The sequence below is a fragment of the Dermacentor albipictus genome, chromosome 10 (assembly GCF_038994185.2).
Source record: "Dermacentor albipictus isolate Rhodes 1998 colony chromosome 10, USDA_Dalb.pri_finalv2, whole genome shotgun sequence".
NCBI classification, from domain to species: Eukaryota; Metazoa; Arthropoda; class Arachnida; order Ixodida; family Ixodidae; genus Dermacentor; species Dermacentor albipictus.
The window spans coordinates 11160978-11180614 of NC_091830.1; the positions used below are offsets into that span (position 1 = coordinate 11160978).

At 46.4% G+C, this 19637-nt stretch overlaps 1 protein-coding gene across 2 annotated transcripts; it reads left to right on the forward strand.

The window, feature by feature from the left end:
* Window positions 1-74: 74 nt before the first annotated feature.
* Window positions 75-18434, forward strand: LOC135917861 (uncharacterized). Of its 2 annotated transcripts, none has more exons than XM_065451463.2 (5): window positions 75-302; window positions 2043-2418; window positions 5524-5740; window positions 7612-7830; window positions 12131-18434. In XM_065451463.2, exons 2-5 carry the CDS (start codon window positions 2090-2092, stop codon window positions 12845-12847), a joined length of 1482 nt encoding a protein of 493 aa, XP_065307535.2. In that variant the 5' UTR covers window positions 75-302; window positions 2043-2089; the 3' UTR covers window positions 12848-18434. The 2 variants fall into 2 exon arrangements, with proteins under 2 accessions (XP_065307535.2, XP_070384031.1); XM_070527930.1 differs by lacking the exon at window positions 75-302 and adding an exon at window positions 828-950.
* The last annotated feature ends 1203 nt before the right edge of the window (window positions 18435-19637 follow it).

Sequence of the window (19637 nt, forward strand, 5' to 3'; positions counted from 1 at the left end):
TTAGAGCAATCTCGCAAGCCACACAAATATCGCGCGCATCCAAGCCAATCATCAATCAAATCTGACAAGCGCGGTTTGCAGCATGGCGCGGAAGTGGTGTGGCAGCGTGACCGCGGATACACGCAGGCCAACTGCAGTTTGCACGCCAAAGAACCACGCGGTTCGTGCGGCGTAGTTAAAATTATAGTATACGAAAGTAGCCCGCAGTCTTCCACTGCTCGACGCGAATCGTTAAAGCGGATTTTCTAACAGTGTCGGTCATCAAGTCGACAGCAAGGCTAGCAATTTTGTGTCTGTGCGGAGTAAGTTTGTTACTTGCTCAGCTTAGCTCATATATTTTGGTGTGAAGACCCAACAGCGGGGGTTGTAGTCCCAAGTTACGCGTTCACACGCCTCGATCACTGGTGGCTGCGTACTTTTGAGCTTGATTTAAAATGAGTGTGATATTCCCCCTTGGCGGTGTATTTTACCAACAAGAATGACATTCCGAAGAAAAAAAAGTTAAAAGTACATTGTCGCAGCCGTGCACGCATTTGCGTGGACTGTATTCTTTTTTTTTCTTTTTTACTCGTATTTCCTTAGTGTAATCTTATCGTGGCATTCGGAGAAAATGGCCCTCACGTAAGCCACTCCAGCATGGGCAGTTATGCATTCCGCGGCCCTGTATGCCTGGCACATTTCTGAACACAAATAAATTATTATTTTTCGCAGATTCCGGGGGCCAAATATGTATGAGTGTGATGTAATGTATGTAACTGTATTCCCACTTACCTGGGTCACTAGGTTGTCACTAGGTTGTTCATGGTCGAATTGGTAGCGCATCGGGCTGTGGTGAGGATAAAATGGGGTTCGTTTTGGGTTACTGAATATGTGGCAATGTGTATACATGTGCCACTCTTCAACGAACATCTTTCGTGCCGACATGGGTCACAGTGGATGCGGGAATATGGGTTGGTACCGCTGTTCGAAAAACGTCTTTCACGCCGACTTAGAGCACTGCATATATGCCACGCGGTCTGTGCCGGTCTTCACTGAATCTCTTTGAGAACAAATTGGGTTACTGGGCATGTGCAAGTAGGTGTGTGCCACTGTTCAATAAGCGTTTTTGATGCTAACTTGGGTAAATAGTTATGTGCCGCTCTACAATGACCAAAAAGAGCCCTTAAATTTCTCCCATTCTTAGCGGAATTTAGCTCACGTCACAAGGGTTCCTCAAGGACGGCAACACGATGCTTTAGAAGGTGTGCCCCAAATGCACTATGCTATGCATGTGCCTCTTATCACTGAATGTCTGTCACGCCAATGCCTTAGAGAGATCTGCCATGAGTGTACTCGGTACGTGCCACTCTTCACTGAATCTCTGGCCAACTTGGGTCACTGAGTGTGCGAAAAGCAAGGGAACAATTCTCGGCGTTTGCAGGTGCCAGCATGCCACGCTTCTAATCTCAGAGGTCACGCCAGAACTTCACGGCAGTGCCACTAGGTGGTGCAGCATGTCCAAAAAGATGCAGAGAGTGGAGCCCGGTCGCTGCATTACTCATTTCTAAGCGTTCACTAGCACTCGCGCACTAAGCATTTCGAAGGCCACGTGCAGACTTCACAGCAGCAGCGCTAGATGGCACCGAGTGTCCTTAGGGAAGTGTAAAAGAAAAGTTGTGCTGCAGTGCACCCCTTTTACGTAACTCATTTTTATGGTAGCTGTACATTGTGTCACTGTATTTATTGAATGCTAAACGCATTACCATCGACAGTCATCGTGAGATGGTTTCTGCTATTTTCTTAGTTACGAGTGGTGCATCCAGTTCCACCATCTCATTAAGGCATAACTCTAAAATTTTTCATGAGATTTTAGCAGATGCCTGCTCCAGCATCTAGAGACCAACTTTAGTATCAATTTAGAACAGCTTTTATGTTTCCCAACCAAAATGCCTGCTAAATGTCATCCTCTTACATGCAAAAAGCACATAGTAGATTCTTTACAATATTGGAAATGTGTGCCAGTACATTTTTAAGATTATACCTCTCGTTTTTTTTCCTCGCAGAAATCAGAGTTGGTCTCCAACTTCGACTTGGAACCAACTTACCAGCCATGAGCTGTTGGGAGGACATGATGCGAGCTGTTGGGGAGATGGGGGACCCCGATGAGCTTGCCAACAGGGAAGACCTTGTTATGTTGAAGCTTGAGAAGCCGTTACCAAGTGGCCGTACCATCCCCCAACAAGTGACAGCCAACGCCAGCCGCTCTGTGCTCACAACAGACCAGGAAGGCCTTACAGGCTGCCGAAGCTTTCTTATTAAGCAGTGCTATTCCACAGTGCTCTTTGCCGGTTTACCCGCGCTGAAGTCAACGAAGGGATTCCTCGCCGCTGCAAAGGACATCGTCGGGAAGGCACAGGAGCTGATTATTGTGCACAACAGGCAAGCTCAGCCATGGCATCTCTTACTTTTACAGCGCCTGTTGAGTCGCTCCACTCGTGCACTCTGGTGACGCCAGGCTCCCAGGCATTTTATACCTGTCGTTGCTAGAATGTGGACAGCTTTCACCGAGTGCTGCTGGTGCTCCGTGCTCACCATAAGGTTTCCTGCAAAAATTACGCAAGGGAACCCTGACACGGCAGTTGTTCAGCTGTCGTGGGAGTAAAGGGTAGTACTGTTGCATTCAATATGAGTCTCAATGTGCAAGCCACAGCAATGCAACAGGGTTTTGCTATTACAATGATCCACATACTCCCTTCTTTCCGTCGTCTGCTTTCTTAGTGGAGCAATAATAAACTCGCCCACCGAGCAGCTATTGCTGCATCATGATTCCACACGCTGTGAGAATTGGTTTAAGGGAAGCTTTCATTAGTTTTCCTGAAGAATGGTGCTGCTGCTTGGTGACTGTGTGAAAGTTGAGACCACACAACCCACGTGGACATTTCCACAGGGAACCACATTCGTCAACATAAACGTGTTGTGCTCGATCATGCACCTGACACATTTGACAACACTACGCTGACAAGAAAAAGATGATGATGGCATGACAAGAACAGCATAGCTACACTAAAATTACTATGACAAAATGACTACAATGGAACAGCCACAAGAGCATGATGACGACTGTGTGACAGCCAGTTATGATGACCATGAGATGGTGGTGGAGTGGTGATGATAGTATGATGATGATTGCATCACAATCATAAGATGACGAGGCTCAAGTGACAACAATGGTTTCACGACAATGGTGCACCAACAACGGAATGGCAGCAGTGACGCATTGACAATGGTGTGGCACTGACCATAGGATAGCAATGCTGGAGTGACGATGATGGTGTGATGACCACAGCATGACGACACTGGTGTGGCAATGGTGTGACGACAGTTGCATGTCGACCATGAGATGACGATGAGGGTCTGATGGGGATGACTTAACCGGAGGACGACGATGGTGTGACAACGGTGCACCACCCATGGGATGATGCTAAAGTGACAACAGCGTGACAATAACATAATGCTGATGTTATGGCGACAATGGTGCGACTAAGGGAGTGACAGAGCTGGAATGACAATGGAATCACTACGACGAAATAATGATGATAGAACGACCTCAATGGCAACCCTGTGATGATGACAATGTATGACATTAACGGAATGCTGGCGACATATTGATGATGGCAGTGTGATGACAACAATATAACTCAGTGGCAACGACAGAGTGGAAACGGTGGAAAGATGATGACATGACAGCAAGGGAATGATCACAATGGCATGAAGGCAACGAAATGACATTGTCAGCATGACAGCTATGGTGTGTTGGTGTTGCAGCTCACATCTGTGCTCATGTGTGTCACTTGCCATCACAAGCCACATTAATTCATGCTATATCTGGTTCTTGTTTGCACTATGTCTGGTACCGGCCAATCGGGCTGCCTTAATTTGTAGTAAATCCAGTGTTTGTTTGCACTGCATCCGGTACCTGCCAGTCATTCAAAACTGTGACTAGGAGCCAACAGGGACGACAATGCTATGTCGACAATGGTGTGATTATGATATTACTTTCAGTATGGCCCAGTATTCAGCAAGAAGGCGGCCAGCAGTAGCAGGAAAATCAAAGAAAAGGGCAGAGAAAGCTTTGCTTAAAAATACGAGAGCAATTACGAGGATACCGCAGCAATGTGCCATGATGAAGCACACTGAAATTAAGGGCTAAGGACTTCCTCACTGCTCGGTGGGCCAGTATATCATTGCTTCATGAAGAAAGCAGATGACAGGAAGCACGGGGCTATACATGCCACTGGAATGATGAACCCTTTCCACTATTTTTCTCGAGAGCACCACTCCGTCCACAGCTCATAAACTGCAGCTCATATTGAATGTGATAGTACAAGGATTGGTCTAATCTTCATACTTGTGGCTTCGAGCATTCTTGTGACGTTATTTATTACGCCTCAAAGGGACACCCTGATGTGTTGCCGGTGAACAGGCATGCTCGGCCAGCTGAACTGTGCCACAGCCGCCGAGGCAGCAGTGACTGAAGTAACTTGATGAAACAACAGACTAAATGTAACTCTCTTTATTTCACGCTTGCCTGTTCATACACATGACGTGATGTCACCACATGACTTAACGAGGCCAGTCTTAGCTAGCTCGCTTACTGCCACCTGGTTAAGAAGGAGCAGAAGCTTGATGTGGGTGAGTTTATGCATACTTGATGAAATGAGCGCTACGAAGACGTGGACGAAAGAACACATGTACGACAGACAAAGCGCCTTGTCTGTCGTACATGTGTTCTTTCGTCCGCGTCTTCGTAGCGCTCATTTCATCAAGTATGGTTAAGAAGGCACACAATTCATGGTGCAACACCTGAATGTCTGTTGAACGAGGGAGCTTTACCTCAGGTGTGTTTCTTTAAATACATGGGAGCGTTCTATATATATATATATGTAGGGCATATAACATATAGGGCAAGGGCATAACTTTAATAGTCCATCAGGTTTGTTATTTTTAAATTTTAGTATCACAAGATACGAAAAAGCTCCAGTGACAAGCTCAGAACTCTTACTTGGCAGCAAGAAACATGCACTTATATGGAGACATCTAATTTGAAAAAAATTAATGTATTGTACACCACTGATCGTGATGGAGCTTTTGCAAATCCCTCATAAGTGTTGTAACAATTTGGCTAACCCATATATCAGATTAGTTAAATTCAAATGCTCTAACAGATGCAGTTTACACAACTGCAATGGCTGTTGCTGATACTGAGTTAGGGATTTGCAAACTTTGTGCTTCAGTTTTTTTGTAGTGGTCGATCTTCGGCAGTTCTTTTATTGAAGCCCTAAATTCTGCTTCTTAAAGTTGGTAGAATTTAGCTTTCTCCCTTAAATGTAACAAATTTCATTGCAATCAGTTTACTGGTTGTGTAATGAGAACAGTTTAGCTTTTTACATGTACCTGAATGAGGACATAGAAGGTGGCCCCATGGTAAACCTTCCTCTTGAGCACAGTGTTCCTGCCCAGTGTTAAACAGCTAGGTCCATGCAGGGACCTGGTAGCAGACCTGATGTCCTGGTTCTCCAAGGTGACTAGGTTGATCCTGTACCACGACCTGATGCTGCAGATGGAGAGCTCAAGTCACGTGCGGGAGATGGCACACACGTCACGCCTCTGCCAGGTCTGGGGCACCACACCAGCAGTCGGCACCGAAGAGCTCTTCCTTTGCCCTCTGACGCTCACTACACTGGTTGCAAACTGTCCCATGGTAAGAATGATCTTTCGCGTGGATGCCTTCTACGGAATATGGATCACATAGTGATATTGAATACTGATCCAAGCCAGTGGGTCTGTTCAGTTCGCACATGGTTCACTGCACCACATGCACCAATTCGTGATGCGCTGCACCACAGCTCTTGATTCTCCGGTGCAGAATGTGAACAAGCACGTGCTGAGGGAGGCAGGTGAGCACGGGTCTCCTACTTTAGCCTGGCTGTGGCTGCACAGGGCCGTCAGCACGGCTGAGTGCGTATGCAGCCCACACGCCCTATTGCCCGCCGTTGGCATCACCATGGCGTTCCTATAAAGTCCAAATGCAGTAACACTACGGCCGCACGCCATATTCTGTAGGTGCAAGTGAAACCTTGCGAGGGTGAGCCGATTAGGAGGCTGGCTTGTTGCGGCGGTGTCTTCACACACTTGCAAGGCAGGAAGGTGGGGAGAGGGTTCACTGTCTTCTCATATATGCAAGAGGGGGAGTGGGGAGATGTTCACACACTGGGAGGAGGAGCAGGAGGGAGCATGTTAGTGCACATCTCGACTTCTACTCCAGCTGCGGTGGCTGAGTGCAGCCGCACGCGTCCTCTCTTGGAGGGAAATATCTGCGCTGGGCTTTGAAGTTTAGTTGTTCTGATGTAGCTGACGGCTTCGTGTGCGCTGTGTTCTCGTGTTCCTAGTTCACATTGAAGTGATAGGCAGCTTGAAGGGGAATTCGCTTGCCGCTGCTGCCTCTCTTCATCACGCCAGCATTGTCAGTTGCGCCACTATCAGTTGCACTTTGTTCCTCGAAGAGGCAGGACATGTGTAGAGAGCTCCTGAAAACTTTGAAACATGAGGGAGAATGTTTAAATCATTGATCCAGGACATCAAAGTTGTGTGACCTAATGCTGATGCATAGCTTTCGCATTTGCTGCAAAATCACCATTGATGTTTTTTGTATTTTGTTTTTCCTTTATAGGAGTTTCAAATGTAAAACTGCCCCTTAAAGGGACACTAAAGGCAAATGCTAAGTTGACGTGGACTGTTCAAATACCATTCCAGAAACCTCGCTGCGCTTGTTTCAAGCCAAGAAAAGACTTAGCTTACGAGAAAGTTCCTTTGGAAAGGTCCGCGTTCCTTTAACGCAGTTCAAATCACCCTCCCCCGAGCGGGGAGTGGTGCCATTGCATACACCATCGCTGTCCTTTACTGCTGTCGGTGAGTAAAACTGTACTCGACAGACGGCGCTGCGGTTTTCTATGCAAAATGGAAATGCGCGGCCATGGAGAACCGAGACAGAGCATTAGATTCGCCACAGTAGCTGCTCCTGGTCATGTGGCGTGAACCGTTCGGGAATCTCGCAACATCACATTGACATGGCATTCTCTGCTACTTGCAGTTTTTGCGAGTTTTGCGAGCCAGCAAAACCAGCGCAGCACTACGCTATAATGCAACCACTGAATCGTGAAAACGCGGGTGGCACAGGGTAAACAGAACGAAACCTTTCGACTGCCCGTGATGTTGTCAAGGGTAAAGTCAATGATTACTTTTTTCTAGAAACCAAATAGAACTGGACCAGCAGCATTTTTTTCCGTCTTATAAAGCAATACAGCTACCTTTTTATTATGAGTGGTTGAGTAATAGTAACAGAGATATAACAAGGAGTGCCTTCGTAATTGGCCTAGTACTTGAATGTATTCGGGGAGTCTGTAATTGTATCCAGCATAGCCCCAACTTCTCGATTACTAAAGCTCTGTTCATGATAATATTGACGTCTTATATGTTCTCGAGCGCTAATATATCGCTTTAGCATGACCTAATATTTGCCTTTAGTCTTCCTCTAAACATTTCTTGCTCTTTTCTCTCACCTCATTATCGCAGCTGTCAGAAATCCAGGCACCACTGGACGAGATTGTGATGCTCGCGGACCGGTTTCGGATACAGTCGCCACATCCGCCACCCCTGCTCAGTGAATGCCGGGAGCTGATGCTGGGCTCCCACTTCCTACGGCCGAACCGCAATGCCATAATGATGGACGATGCAAGCCTGGCTTGCATAGAAAAGGCACTCGAACGGTATCCGCACCTCGAGCAGCTGCAGGTAAGTGTGCCTCAGTCAGCCTCAGCCAGAACCTTGCTGGTGCATTCCTGTTTCATAGATTTCCTTTTTATTTTTAATTCTTGGCATCAGACAGTGAAAATAGTGCATAGACTGCCTATAGTGCAAGTCACCAGTCACACTATTAGCCGTAGTGTACCATAACCAAAACATTTTTAATAGTTGCACACATGCAAAATATGTAGGCTAAGCAGCTGCATGTATCTGAGAATCAAAGCATGCTATCGGGATCTTTGCATCTGTTTAAATTTACGAGCATTGAAAGTTTGTTCTGAGAACGCGCAGTCTTCGCATAAAGCAGACAAAATAACACACAATAAAACTAGATGAGGGAAGGAATTCGCGGACAAAATTTTCAGACCCACTCGCTTACTCAAATTTCCCCACGGCACCACCACCAACTCCACAAAACTAATGTAGAACGGCGACCAAAATTTCAAGCGCCATACAGTGTCTCGTTCAATTTCTCCGGCTGATCCGGGTGCCGCAATCCACGATATCAAAAACACGGGGACCGTGAATCAAGTGGCCACCATTCGAGTGTTGCCTGTGCTGCCCGTGCGCACACTTTCATTGTCGAGATGATTCCTCGACTTTCCAAATCATGTAGAGGCACGGGGACATGTTTTGTTAACTCGGCACCAAACAGAAACTTCGGTCGGCTACTCCTGGCGAGGCGTGCTAGTTGGTCCTTACCAGCCAATACACGAGCTGAACTGACAGCAGCTCGTGTGAAGCACAGTTTGGTTTCTCAGGCGGCAACTACTGCAAACGCCTGCCATGCTTGTAGGTGCGCATACCGGTAGGAACGGTGAAAGCTTGCATATGAATGTAAAACCTAAAAGCTCTGAAATAAATTTGTGGAACACAGCTTAAACTGACAGCAGTCAACGTTGCATGTGCAATATCTGCACTTGACGACAACACATATCGCGACTGGCTAGCTGAAGAGCCAAAGGTGCCAAGGAGAGACAACGCGCACATGTTCGGTCTGGAAGGCGCGCCGCTGATAAGCAGCTGAGCAAAGGCTTCTCCATTGCCTAGGCAATCTCCACGCACACGCATCACAATGCCTCTACTTTTTTTTTTGTTCCTTGTTTGTTTGCTCCACATCTCCTCCCTCTCCTTCGCATTGCCCTTGTCACTCTCCCAAGTGCAATCGCTCCCACACTTGCGTGTGAAGTTTTCCCGCATTATAACCAGTATTTCGTATCACACGACTGCACTGTAAGCGACTATGCTATAAGTAGTCTATGCTGTACTCAGTTCGCACAATCACAATTCAAATTGGACCTTTTCCTCGATAATTCATCTACAGTCGAACCCACTTATAACCATACCGGTTTTAACAATATATTGGTTATAACAGTGAAAGGATGCTGCACCATCAAATGGGGAAATAACCCACTTACTACAATGTCCCCATGCCGTGTTATCGTTTATAATGATGAAGTCTGGCTGTTGGGTGTCTGTGCTGAAAGGTAGTGGAATGCGAAATCCTTGAAAAGAAAATAGAAAACCTGAAATGCGGGCCGCTGCACAATTGCACGCCACCCCAACTGCTGCCGCGTGCTTCTCTCCATGAGAGATGCACACCAGCCTCGTGTGCATCTCTCTCGTTGCCTTTCCACCCCTCCGAACACGAATGGTCAGCACCCATAGCTCTCTGCCACGCCACCCTCCAAAAATACAAATGGACCACGCCAACTGCGCCAACAACGCTGCCGGCGCTGCTTCCAAATTGCTCGCTGGGCCCTCACAGTTGGTTCTTTGTTCTACAGCCCTTATTTTTTGCAATTCTGCTAACAGATTAAGTCGCTCGTGCTTGTCTTTGTTCCTGGCCATGTCGTTCCTGACCAAATCGTTCCTGGCCACATTGTTTCTCAGCCTCCTTTGACTCGCCACTGAAACAGAAGATGGCTGATCTGCCCGCTGATCATCGGCAATGCACGACGTTGCCAGGGAAAAGAAATCACACTGCTATAGATTTGGAAATGAAGTGCTTCTAACTGATGAGGCAATTGTCACAAACATGCTTGCATCGGATAGCAACAGTGGCAGCCATGACGACAGCGCGGACACGGTAGGGCAGGTTGCCTCAACATTGTCCCCGCGGGAGGTCCTGTAGATGATTCATGCCCTCGTAGGCAAGTTTTTGCAAGGGACCTTTTGCTTCACTACATGGAGCAGCTGGATGCCTCGGAGAAGGATGTCTGCAAGCTTCGCGTAAAGCAGGCAAGGCTGACGGACATGCAGTTTACTTGTACAAGCCAGTTCCAAGTACGTGGCAAGGTGCCTGTGGCAATCACGTCACAGTGTCTCCTCTGCATTTCTCAAGCCAAGATGCTGCCGTTCCCGCATTTTTTTAAAGGACGCCTTTTGGGGCCAGCAAAGCGATACCTCAGCGGAGCTTGTATGTCACTAGGCCGTGGTCATTTGCTTCGCAGCTGCTGGAGACTGAGGGCTGGGGTTTGATTGTTGTATTCATATAGGAGGTTGTGGCCAAGTACTGTACCAGGTTGGCCAATCCTGCTCTGGTGCTGGAGTGCGTTACCGGTTCTGGTCACCGGGATCAGGCTGCATTCCAGGCCTGTTTATGCAATTTTAGCAACATGCATATTTTTTTTTAAAGTTTGGTGGAAAATTGCATGGCACTGGGATTCGTCGCAATCACGATCCTCTTGCACGCGAGGCGGGTGCTCTACCTTTACACCACTGCTGCACGTTAAGAAATGAATAGTAGTAAACAATTAGCATTTTCTTCCATCTTATAAAGCAATGCAATGATCAGATAATCAGAGTGAACAACCGCTATTACTAGAGACTATTATGAGAGTACTGTCCTAACTGCAATAGCTCACACTTTCTGTTCAGGGAGATGGTTAATCGTTGCTTAACGAAAAAGGTCTATGAAACAAGAAAAAGAGAAATGTGGAAAGTTCCTTATTTCTTTACTAAATATAGCTTTCAAATGCTTCAGTATATTCCTCCACATTCTAAATCATTGCGATGCCATAGGAATAGATGGGTCCCATTTAAGTGTAGCAGCACTAGCAGCTCTATTTATTGTACAAACTATGTAATAACTTATTTAAGTGCAGCAGGACTTGGTAGCTTTTTTGTATAAACTAGGTTGTGTTTTATTTAAGTGTAGGAGATTATAGCGGCTTTGTTTGTTTTATAAGCTATGTTTTTCAGTTTTCTTTTTATGGCTCGATCATTATTTAAAACAATGTGCAACTTAAAAAACTCAATGCTGTGATATTGTGCTGTGTCTTTCAGCTGCTGCTGTCATAGTTGACAAAAGGGGCAAAAGACTCCTCATGCCGTCATTTGATTGGCTTTTCACTCCACCTCCTTTTACACTGTACTGTGACAGAGCAACTAGAGCTTTCAATCAATAAATCAGTCACTCTTTTTCTTACGTGTGGTCGAGTACTAGTGCCAGAACTATAATGAGGAGTTGCTACGTCATCGGGCTGGTACTTGAATGTCCCAGTGGGGTCTGAAATTGTGTTGTGCATTTACCTAAACTTTTCAATTACTAAGGCTCTAGTCACGATAATACCAACGCCTTAGACATTCTCGAGCACTAATCTGTCACTTTAGCTTGACTTAGTAGTGTATTTTCGTGTGTATAACTTGCCCTTGCATGTAACCGACATGACTAACTTTGAAGTCCAAAAAACAAAAAGAAAGAATATTATCACATATAATCTGCACACTTACCTGAAAAAAATGAGGAATAGGAAGTGACAACTTTAGAGTCATTTCTTCAAAGCAGATTTATTTCAAAACTACCGCCACAATGTTGTGAGCTCTTTAATACGATTCTGTCAATCGTCGCTGCTCTCACTGCTGCCATCCGAGGCTTCATCACCGCTTTCAAAGACGTAATAATCTTCGGAACCATCTAAGCTGTTGCTTATGGCACATTTCTTGAAGCTTTTGTGCACCATGTCGGCCGGGATAACCCCCGCATCTATGATCCACTGCCACGGCAGTGCAATACCTGGCCTTCACACACGTCCCGTCGCTTTGAGTGTGTAAAGACTGTCAGTCATCCACTGGGCATATAGCCGCTTCACGTATGTGTGTTGTCGTGAAGCAATCCCCCCTACATTCTCGAATATTCTCGGATAATCCGCACCCCCACTTTTTAAACAAAATTATATATATATATATATATTTCAATTTTTGGTGTGGGTTATATGCGAGAAAATACGGTATTTGCCTCTAGTGTCCGTTTAAGTGCCACAATTTATTCTAACCTCTTGCGCAGGTAACAACGACATCCCGGAAGGTCCTTACCCGCATCACAGAGTTCTCTAGGCTGAAGCGCATTAACATAATGTACGCCGCTCAAGGTGGAATGTGCCCTTTCGACCCTTACATCACCAAGATGCTGCAAGCGCTGTCCCTGACACACCTGACGCTGAAGTACTTCGAAGGGGCACATCTTTCAACCATTGCCCGTACCTGCAAAAACCTCGAGTGCCTCTCCCTGTTGGGCTGCAACATCTGTAATGAGAAGATTCAATCCGGCATGTTTTCGAAACTGAAATCGCTCGAGATCAGCGACTCCATCATGGATGACGCATTCTTCACTCTCCTGAATGTCACCGAGGGCTTGACCAACCTTTACCTCGATGGTGAGTGGATCATCTCGGCGTATGTCGGCGGGCCGCCCGACACGTCGCACCGGCGGCCCATCCATCCAGCCATGGAGCAGCTCACCCTCGTCACAAACTGGACGCTGCCACAATTGTGTGTGGTGCCCGAGGAAGTGCGCAGGTTGGTGGAGTCGATGCCGGTGCTCAAGCGCCTGAGCACGGACAGCTACGACATCCGCCTGTGCGTGCAGAACTACTACCCACGCGTGACGGTGGCATGGACGACGTGCACGACCTGCACGGCGGAGTTCCCAAAGATTGGCATAATGCAGCATGAGATCTGGCTTATAGCGCACTGCGACGAGGAAGATGAAGAAAAAAAGTAGCCGTGAAAAGCTCTGCACTCTTCGTTTCTATCGACAAAGACAACAAACAGCGTCACAGGAGCACTGCTGATCATTGGGCAGGCAAACACCTCCACATCAGTACACAGATGCTTGGTGCAATACAGAATGATATCATGTGTAGCGCACAGTAAGCAAGCAAACAGGGTACCGATGAACGCCCCTCTGAAGTCTTCTAGTGTCCATTCATGTGAAAAGCCTCTGTGTGCTTAAACATGGGCGTTGCACCATTGATGCAAACTGCTGACGGTGCTCGAAACAGCAGCACAGTACAAGACAGAGATCTGATCCACAGGCCAAGGAAGTGAAAACAAAAGATACTCTTCATGACACTGTAAAACAAGCATGTGCTTTGAAAGTGTGGGAGTTGCTCTTCTTCAGGATGGCTACCAGAATCAAGGAATTGTGCACCATTTTGGCAAGTGGCCATATAGTTGCTTCCGAAAGGCATATTGCAGGATGTACTAAACTGCTTCAACACAGAAAGTGTAACGACTGTCCAACATTGAGGAGGAGGAGGGGGGGGGGATGCCCAACAAAAACCTGATATCCTACATGGCCTGCTCGCACAAGGTGTTCCCAGAGGCTGGTGCACAGAACATTTACCAGATCACATTGTCAGTGCATAGTAGCAGAGAAGAGCATTAATTCCTCCACCCGAAACTCTGTAGTCTTTGTCCCTAGTTGCAAGCCAAGTTCTCTGCAATGTCACTCTCAAAAATGACACTTATAACCAGCAGGAAGAAACTACACAATCTTGCATAAATTACTGATGATGTGTGAAAGGCTGACACAGTGTGGAATGTAACTTGATCAAATTCCCAGAGCCACTAGTGACCAATTATAATTTGCAGGGGTGTGCACGTAGCAAAAATTTGGAGGACGTTTTAATCTTTGCCTTTAAGAGTGGAACGCGATAGCATTCAAAGATTCCCAACTGCTTCTCATGCTTCCCTGCAACTGCAGCTTATGTAACCGTAATGTTTACTGGGAAACGCTGGCAGCAAATGCTGTGCACGAAGGCAAGCTTTCTGGTAGAAATGCGGCCTCTTGCATGGGTGGATCCCAAATGTAGTGCACAGCAGCACAAAAAAAATTACATACTCTTCAGGTTTCTGTTATTGTTTTGCACTTTTAATGTTTAAGTCTTGGAAAATTTAACATAAAAGGCATGCGCATTTGGTGTTCTGTTTCACGACATTTGTTTGTGGCCTGTCATTCTCAATATGCCGTGGGATAACTTCGTCAAAAATGTAAGACAAGGTATGAGCAACTTTAGTGATAGAATGGTACGACAATATATAACCCGCATATACTTCATGTCATATAGCAAGGCGTGGCATGTACGTATACCTAAATATATACAGTAAAAGCTCATTAATTCGAAGTCATTGGGACCGCAAAAAATCTTCAAATTAAGCAGATTTTCGAATTAGCCTAACACGCCAAAAAATGCAACCTAGGCAAAACATTTTGCTTCAGGAATGTGCTACCTTTATTCGGTGATCTTTGGATTACTTAATGTAATCAGAGATGCTGTTTTGCCACGTCCTGTAGTTCGAGGCTCCGAGGGTCCATGTTTTCTAATTGGCCAACTATGTGCACCATATGAGAATCTCCACCGTGGCACTCAACAAAACTGCAATTGTTCAGCAATCTAATAACTTCCTTGAGAGTAGATGCTCAGGAGGGCTCGTTGCTGTCGTCGCTGTCATCGCACATGGTCGCATCAGCAGTAGCTTCACTCTCCAAGTCTGAGTGGCACGTTCGTTGATCGTTTTCAAAGTTCAGATACGTGGCGAAGCCGGCTGCACCGGATTCGCTATCCTCTGTGCAGAGTACATTGATGGGGTCGCCATCCTCGGCTCCTTCTTCATCAAGTGCAAACGAATAGTCAGCATCAACATCGACGGAGCTTTCCTTCGAGAAGCCAGCGTGCTCAAAACACTGCATTATCAAAATGGGTTCCGCTTGCTTCCATGCATACACAATGAGACATATGGCTCCGAGGAGGTCGATGGAGTACTCCTTGACGTTGTCGTAGCAAAGGAGCATGCGCTTGAGCAGGTGGTGGCGGTAAATCTTCCTAAATCTTCCTCGTGTGGGGAAGATCACCTTGGCCCATTGGCTGTGAGATCAACGTGGTGTTCGGAGGAGTAAATCCTGATAGCTTTCAGGTGTGAGATGTCACCATGCACCAGGCAATTATCAACAATGAGGAGTACATTCCTCCTGTGGCTGGGAACTTGCGGTCAAGCTGCCAAACGCAACCTTCAAATATTGCCCCTGTGACCCAGGCTTTCTTGTTGTGCCGGTAGATAGGCTCATCCCTTGGCGGCAGCCGTGCATTTTTAAAGCAGCGAAGCTTCCCACTATTTCCACCTTAACGTTACAGCGCAAACACCTAAGATGATCCACAAAAAGAAAGACAGGACACACACTGGCGCTGACTGACAACTTCTTTTTTTTCTTTCGTCATCGATGCATATATATACCCAGGCCACACAACTGCGCAGGTGCAGAGAATACATTACTGACATCTGCCAGCTTATCGTATACGCAAATATAGGAATTAAAATTCTAATGGGTGCAGGGACAAAGATGTGTCACTAATGCAATTATTGCCTTGTCTTTTTATGTGGTAGGCCTCTAAGGTAAGCCGTGCATGTTCATTCTTGCTTTTTCCAAGAATTAATGTCCGATGAAGTCGCGCCTCACAATTGCTGCAAGAGTTTATATGCGCAACAAGGTGCGCTCCTTTATCTACATTTTTGTTTACTTTTCGCGCATGTTCCCTGAGATACTCATTGACGCAACGCCCTGTCTGGCCAACATGTGGCTTACCACATGAGAGTGGAATGCCATAAACCACGCCGACAGCGCACGACATGTATGAGGCACCATGCCGAATTTGGCATCCTCCTCTGCTCTCTCCGCAGGTGCGGGAACATAGCTTTGAAAGCTTATTTGGCGCAAAAATTGCCAAAGGAACACCATGCCTGCAAGCAACTTTCTTGAGTTGATGGGTCACCTTATGCATATAAGGGACCACCGCAGGCCTTCGCATTTCACGTTCGACGACCGGCCTTTTTGTGACTTTTCTTCTCTGGATCAGAGCTTCAACCACGGCAGTCAAAAGCGACATAGGAACCCAGCTGCCAAAAGTTGGCTGATCTGATTATCAAAACTTTCTTGCATCTTGTGCACACACGAACCCTTAGGAGCCAATTCTATACATGACGGAGCAATACCTCTTTTCACAATCTTGGAGTGCACAGACCTGAAGGACAACAGTTCCTTTTTCGCGTGGGCTTGATACGCCCAACACCCATGGCATTCACAGAATTCAAGCTTCAGTTCCAAGAACTGCAATACTATATTGTTCTGTGGACTCTCGTGAGTAAACACAAGACCTTGTCCATGTACCTTAAAATCCGCTAAAACCTTATTGATCGTATCCTGGTAGGACGAGTCAAGCGGTAAAAATACCAAAAAATCATCAACATACCTAAAGACTTTTAAAACTTTCCACTCAATAAAAGAATAGTCTAAAGAATGATCCGCACTAGACAAAAAAATATCCACCAGGACGGGAGCAACACATGATCCATACAAATACCATTCCGTTGTACATATGGTTGGTCATTAAAAACAATAAAAGTAGCTCGAAGGTAATATTCTAAAAGACTTTAAAAATTATCCAGTGAAAGTCCGGCATGATTCTGGAACGAGATCGTACCACTATATTCAATACATTCATGTACCGAAGACAGGAGTTCACACTGTGGAACTGAATAAAATAAATCTTCAACATCAACAGAAAAGCCAAACCTACATCCTTGTTCCCAAGCAAGAACTGCACCACGTCATTCGAAGTCTTTGTTCGGAAAGGGTTGTTCACTGTTTCTTCTCTCTTTCCAACTACAAGTAGCGGCAGCTTGTGTTTCCGCACATGTTTGTACCGAACAGAATGGTAATTCTTTGCTTGCCCTGCTTTCAACCCTTGACCGCGGTGTCCTTCGCTGCGAACATTTTTGTGGGCATCATCTTGTAAAAAAGGGCTGCCTCGCCAAGGTTGTACACATCGTCTGCACCGTACTCTCTAAGCAACGGAGCCAATGTGTGTTTCTTTCAGTCGTCGATGACACTCTCGTTTGCGCTGCCACTCTCGCCACAGATGGCTACGAAGGTCAAATAATTGCACTCTTTAAAATGGCTGAACCATCCATTGCTACACTTGAACTCTTCATGCCTAAGTTGTAGAGCCAAGTCGTTGGCCTTCTCCTGCAGTATTGTTCCACTGATGGGAAGGTGGGCTGCGTTTGCTTTCCGCAGCCAGCGAAGTAAAGCTGATTCGACATCTTGGTACATGGGAGCCTGTACTCACGACTGCTACGAAGAATGTCTTGCGGTAGGCCTCCAGTACCTTCGACTTGTTCAATTGTGGTCAACATCGAAAGGGGCACGCTGTGCCTTTCAGCCAATTCAGTCTTAGAACACGTGTTCTTACCCGCTTCTTGGATCAAGCAGAACTTCTGCTGCAGCGTCAAAGTCTTATACTTTGGCATCTTCGCTCACTGGTACTTCTGCATAGTTCAGAAAAAAAAAAACGCCACGCTAGGTGCAACACCCCCTAACCACCTTCCACAAAGAAATGGCGCAGACCGGCGTTGCATGCACACACGTCGCCGCAGGCGCGGAGAGAGGATGAGTGAACAGCAGCCAGTGGCAGCGGCACGGAACGCGCACTGACGCTGGGATCGCTGCGACTGCGAGGAGTGTGTGGAGTAGGGGAAGAGAGCACGTGACAAAAACCGTATGCCCGCTGCATTGCAGTGAAGCACGTCTTCTCCTCTTCAAGCGCGCATTTCGGCAGTGCGCGGGCCATACCGTGGACTGATTTTTGTGCTAGCAGTACTACGGGTCAGGCGCTTCGTCTATAAATAATCAAGAGACTGCTATGTGGCATCTCCTCGCGGCGCCGAATGGCCGTCGTTTCGTTGGGTTTGCGGTGAAATGGGGATCAGAAATTGCCGCATAGCACCCCAAATCTTCAAGTTAACTGGGTTCACCTAGGCCGCCGTTTCGAATTATCCGGTCAAATTTACATTGGAAAATACAGGACCGCTGAAAACCTTCGAATTATCCGTGAGTTCAAATTAACGAGGTTTTACTATATACGGAAATTTTCACCCACGAACAACTCTGCAGACAATGGATTTTCTGCAACACGGGGCCTTTAAGGCTATTGCGTTAGAATTTTCTAATACAAATTGAATATGCATACATATTTGAATACTAAATTGAATAATGATATGCACATGCATTTAGTTGCAAGTTGGGCTATTTTAAAATGTTGGAACTTCGTTCTGTCGGAACATGTTGGACTGTTGGGATTGGTAGACATGCTGGTACCTTTCCACGGTTGAGTTGTGATTGGCTGGCATGTTAGTGCCTTGGCTTGGTCAATATTTATGATTGACTGGCATGCTGGTGCCTTTCTTTGCAAGGTGTATTGTTTGGCCAGTTGGTTTATGATACGGAATAAACGGACACATTCACTGCGGCATCACTTCTTAATGTCTCGATTCCTGTGCGCGATGACCTACTCGCGAGTCACATGTCATATTCATGTGGTGCGTCATGACAGACCAGTAAGCCACCAGGAAGTTACGCTCCTTTGAAACTTCCTCAAGGTGCAGAGAGTTGGCGCCACAACACCCGCCATGGTTGCTTAGTGCCTATGGTGCTGGGCTGCTAAGCACGAGGTCGCGGGATCGAATCCCGGCCACGGTGGCCACATTTCAACGGGGGCGAAATGCAAAAACACCTGTGTACTTCGATTTAGGTGCACATAAAAAAAAAAAACAGGTGGTCCAAACTTCCGGAGTCCCCTACTAAGGCTCCCTCATAATCAGATTGTGGCTTTGGCACGTAAAACCTCATAATCATTTTTTTAGATGGTGCCTCAACACTTCAAACAGAACCAACAAGAATTTTTACTCTATCGATTTCTAGCAAAGATGTTGCTTTCGCAGTGCAGGAAAGCCCTGTACATCCGCACCAGGAGGAATAACTGCTGTGAACCACTCGTGGTCCATGTCGCAGGGAACATGTTCAAAGAGTACTAAAAAGGAACAGGCAGGACAGGGACAAGCACAGGCATTCCCTAACAACTACTGTATTTCAGGAAGACTATGAACTTTACTTTTTCCTGGAATACATCAGTTGTTAGTGAGCACTTGTGCTGTTCTGTTCTTTCTGTGTGTTCTTTGCACTCTGTTAATTTATTCCATGCCTTGCTTTGGTTGACTGTCTTACTGACAGGCGTGGTGTGCTTCTGCCAAGAAGTGCACCCTAGAGCCACATCTTGGGTGACTCCCTACAGCTTTTGCATCGATGTGGCATGATTCTCTCCAGTGCCTCCTCTGGACTGACTTGTACATGTAGAGTGCCGTCACATATTGTATTGTAGTGCATCCCTTTACTCACACCTGCACATTTGCCACACCACCAGTCTAAGGTGTGACATAGTTCACAGTGTGTCACGAACTGGCTTTCGCTTGTATAGTTGATGCTCTGACACATTTGGCATTGCATGAATTGTGGGGTTCTCACACCCATTCTCTTGGGACAAAGGAACAACACAGTTGTGCAAACAATCACAAGGGCATTTATTGCACCTTTCATAGATAAATGCCTGCTAGTCGAGTTGCTATCCACAAAACATGCCGATGGGCGCGCGACAACCGTGACCAGATAGCGAGCGAAT

Excerpts from the sequence above, each read along its gene's own strand:
- LOC135917861 (XM_070527930.1), top strand. The coding sequence starts at position 869 with ATGTGGCAATGTGTATACATGTGCCACTCTTCAACGAACATCTTTCGT. Across the intron at positions 5,741-7,611 it reads TGGTTGCAAACTGTCCCATG|CTGTCAGAAATCCAGGCACC; the intron begins GTAAGAATGATC and ends TCATTATCGCAG. Across the intron at positions 7,831-12,130 it reads CGCACCTCGAGCAGCTGCAG|GTAACAACGACATCCCGGAA; the intron begins GTAAGTGTGCCT and ends CCTCTTGCGCAG.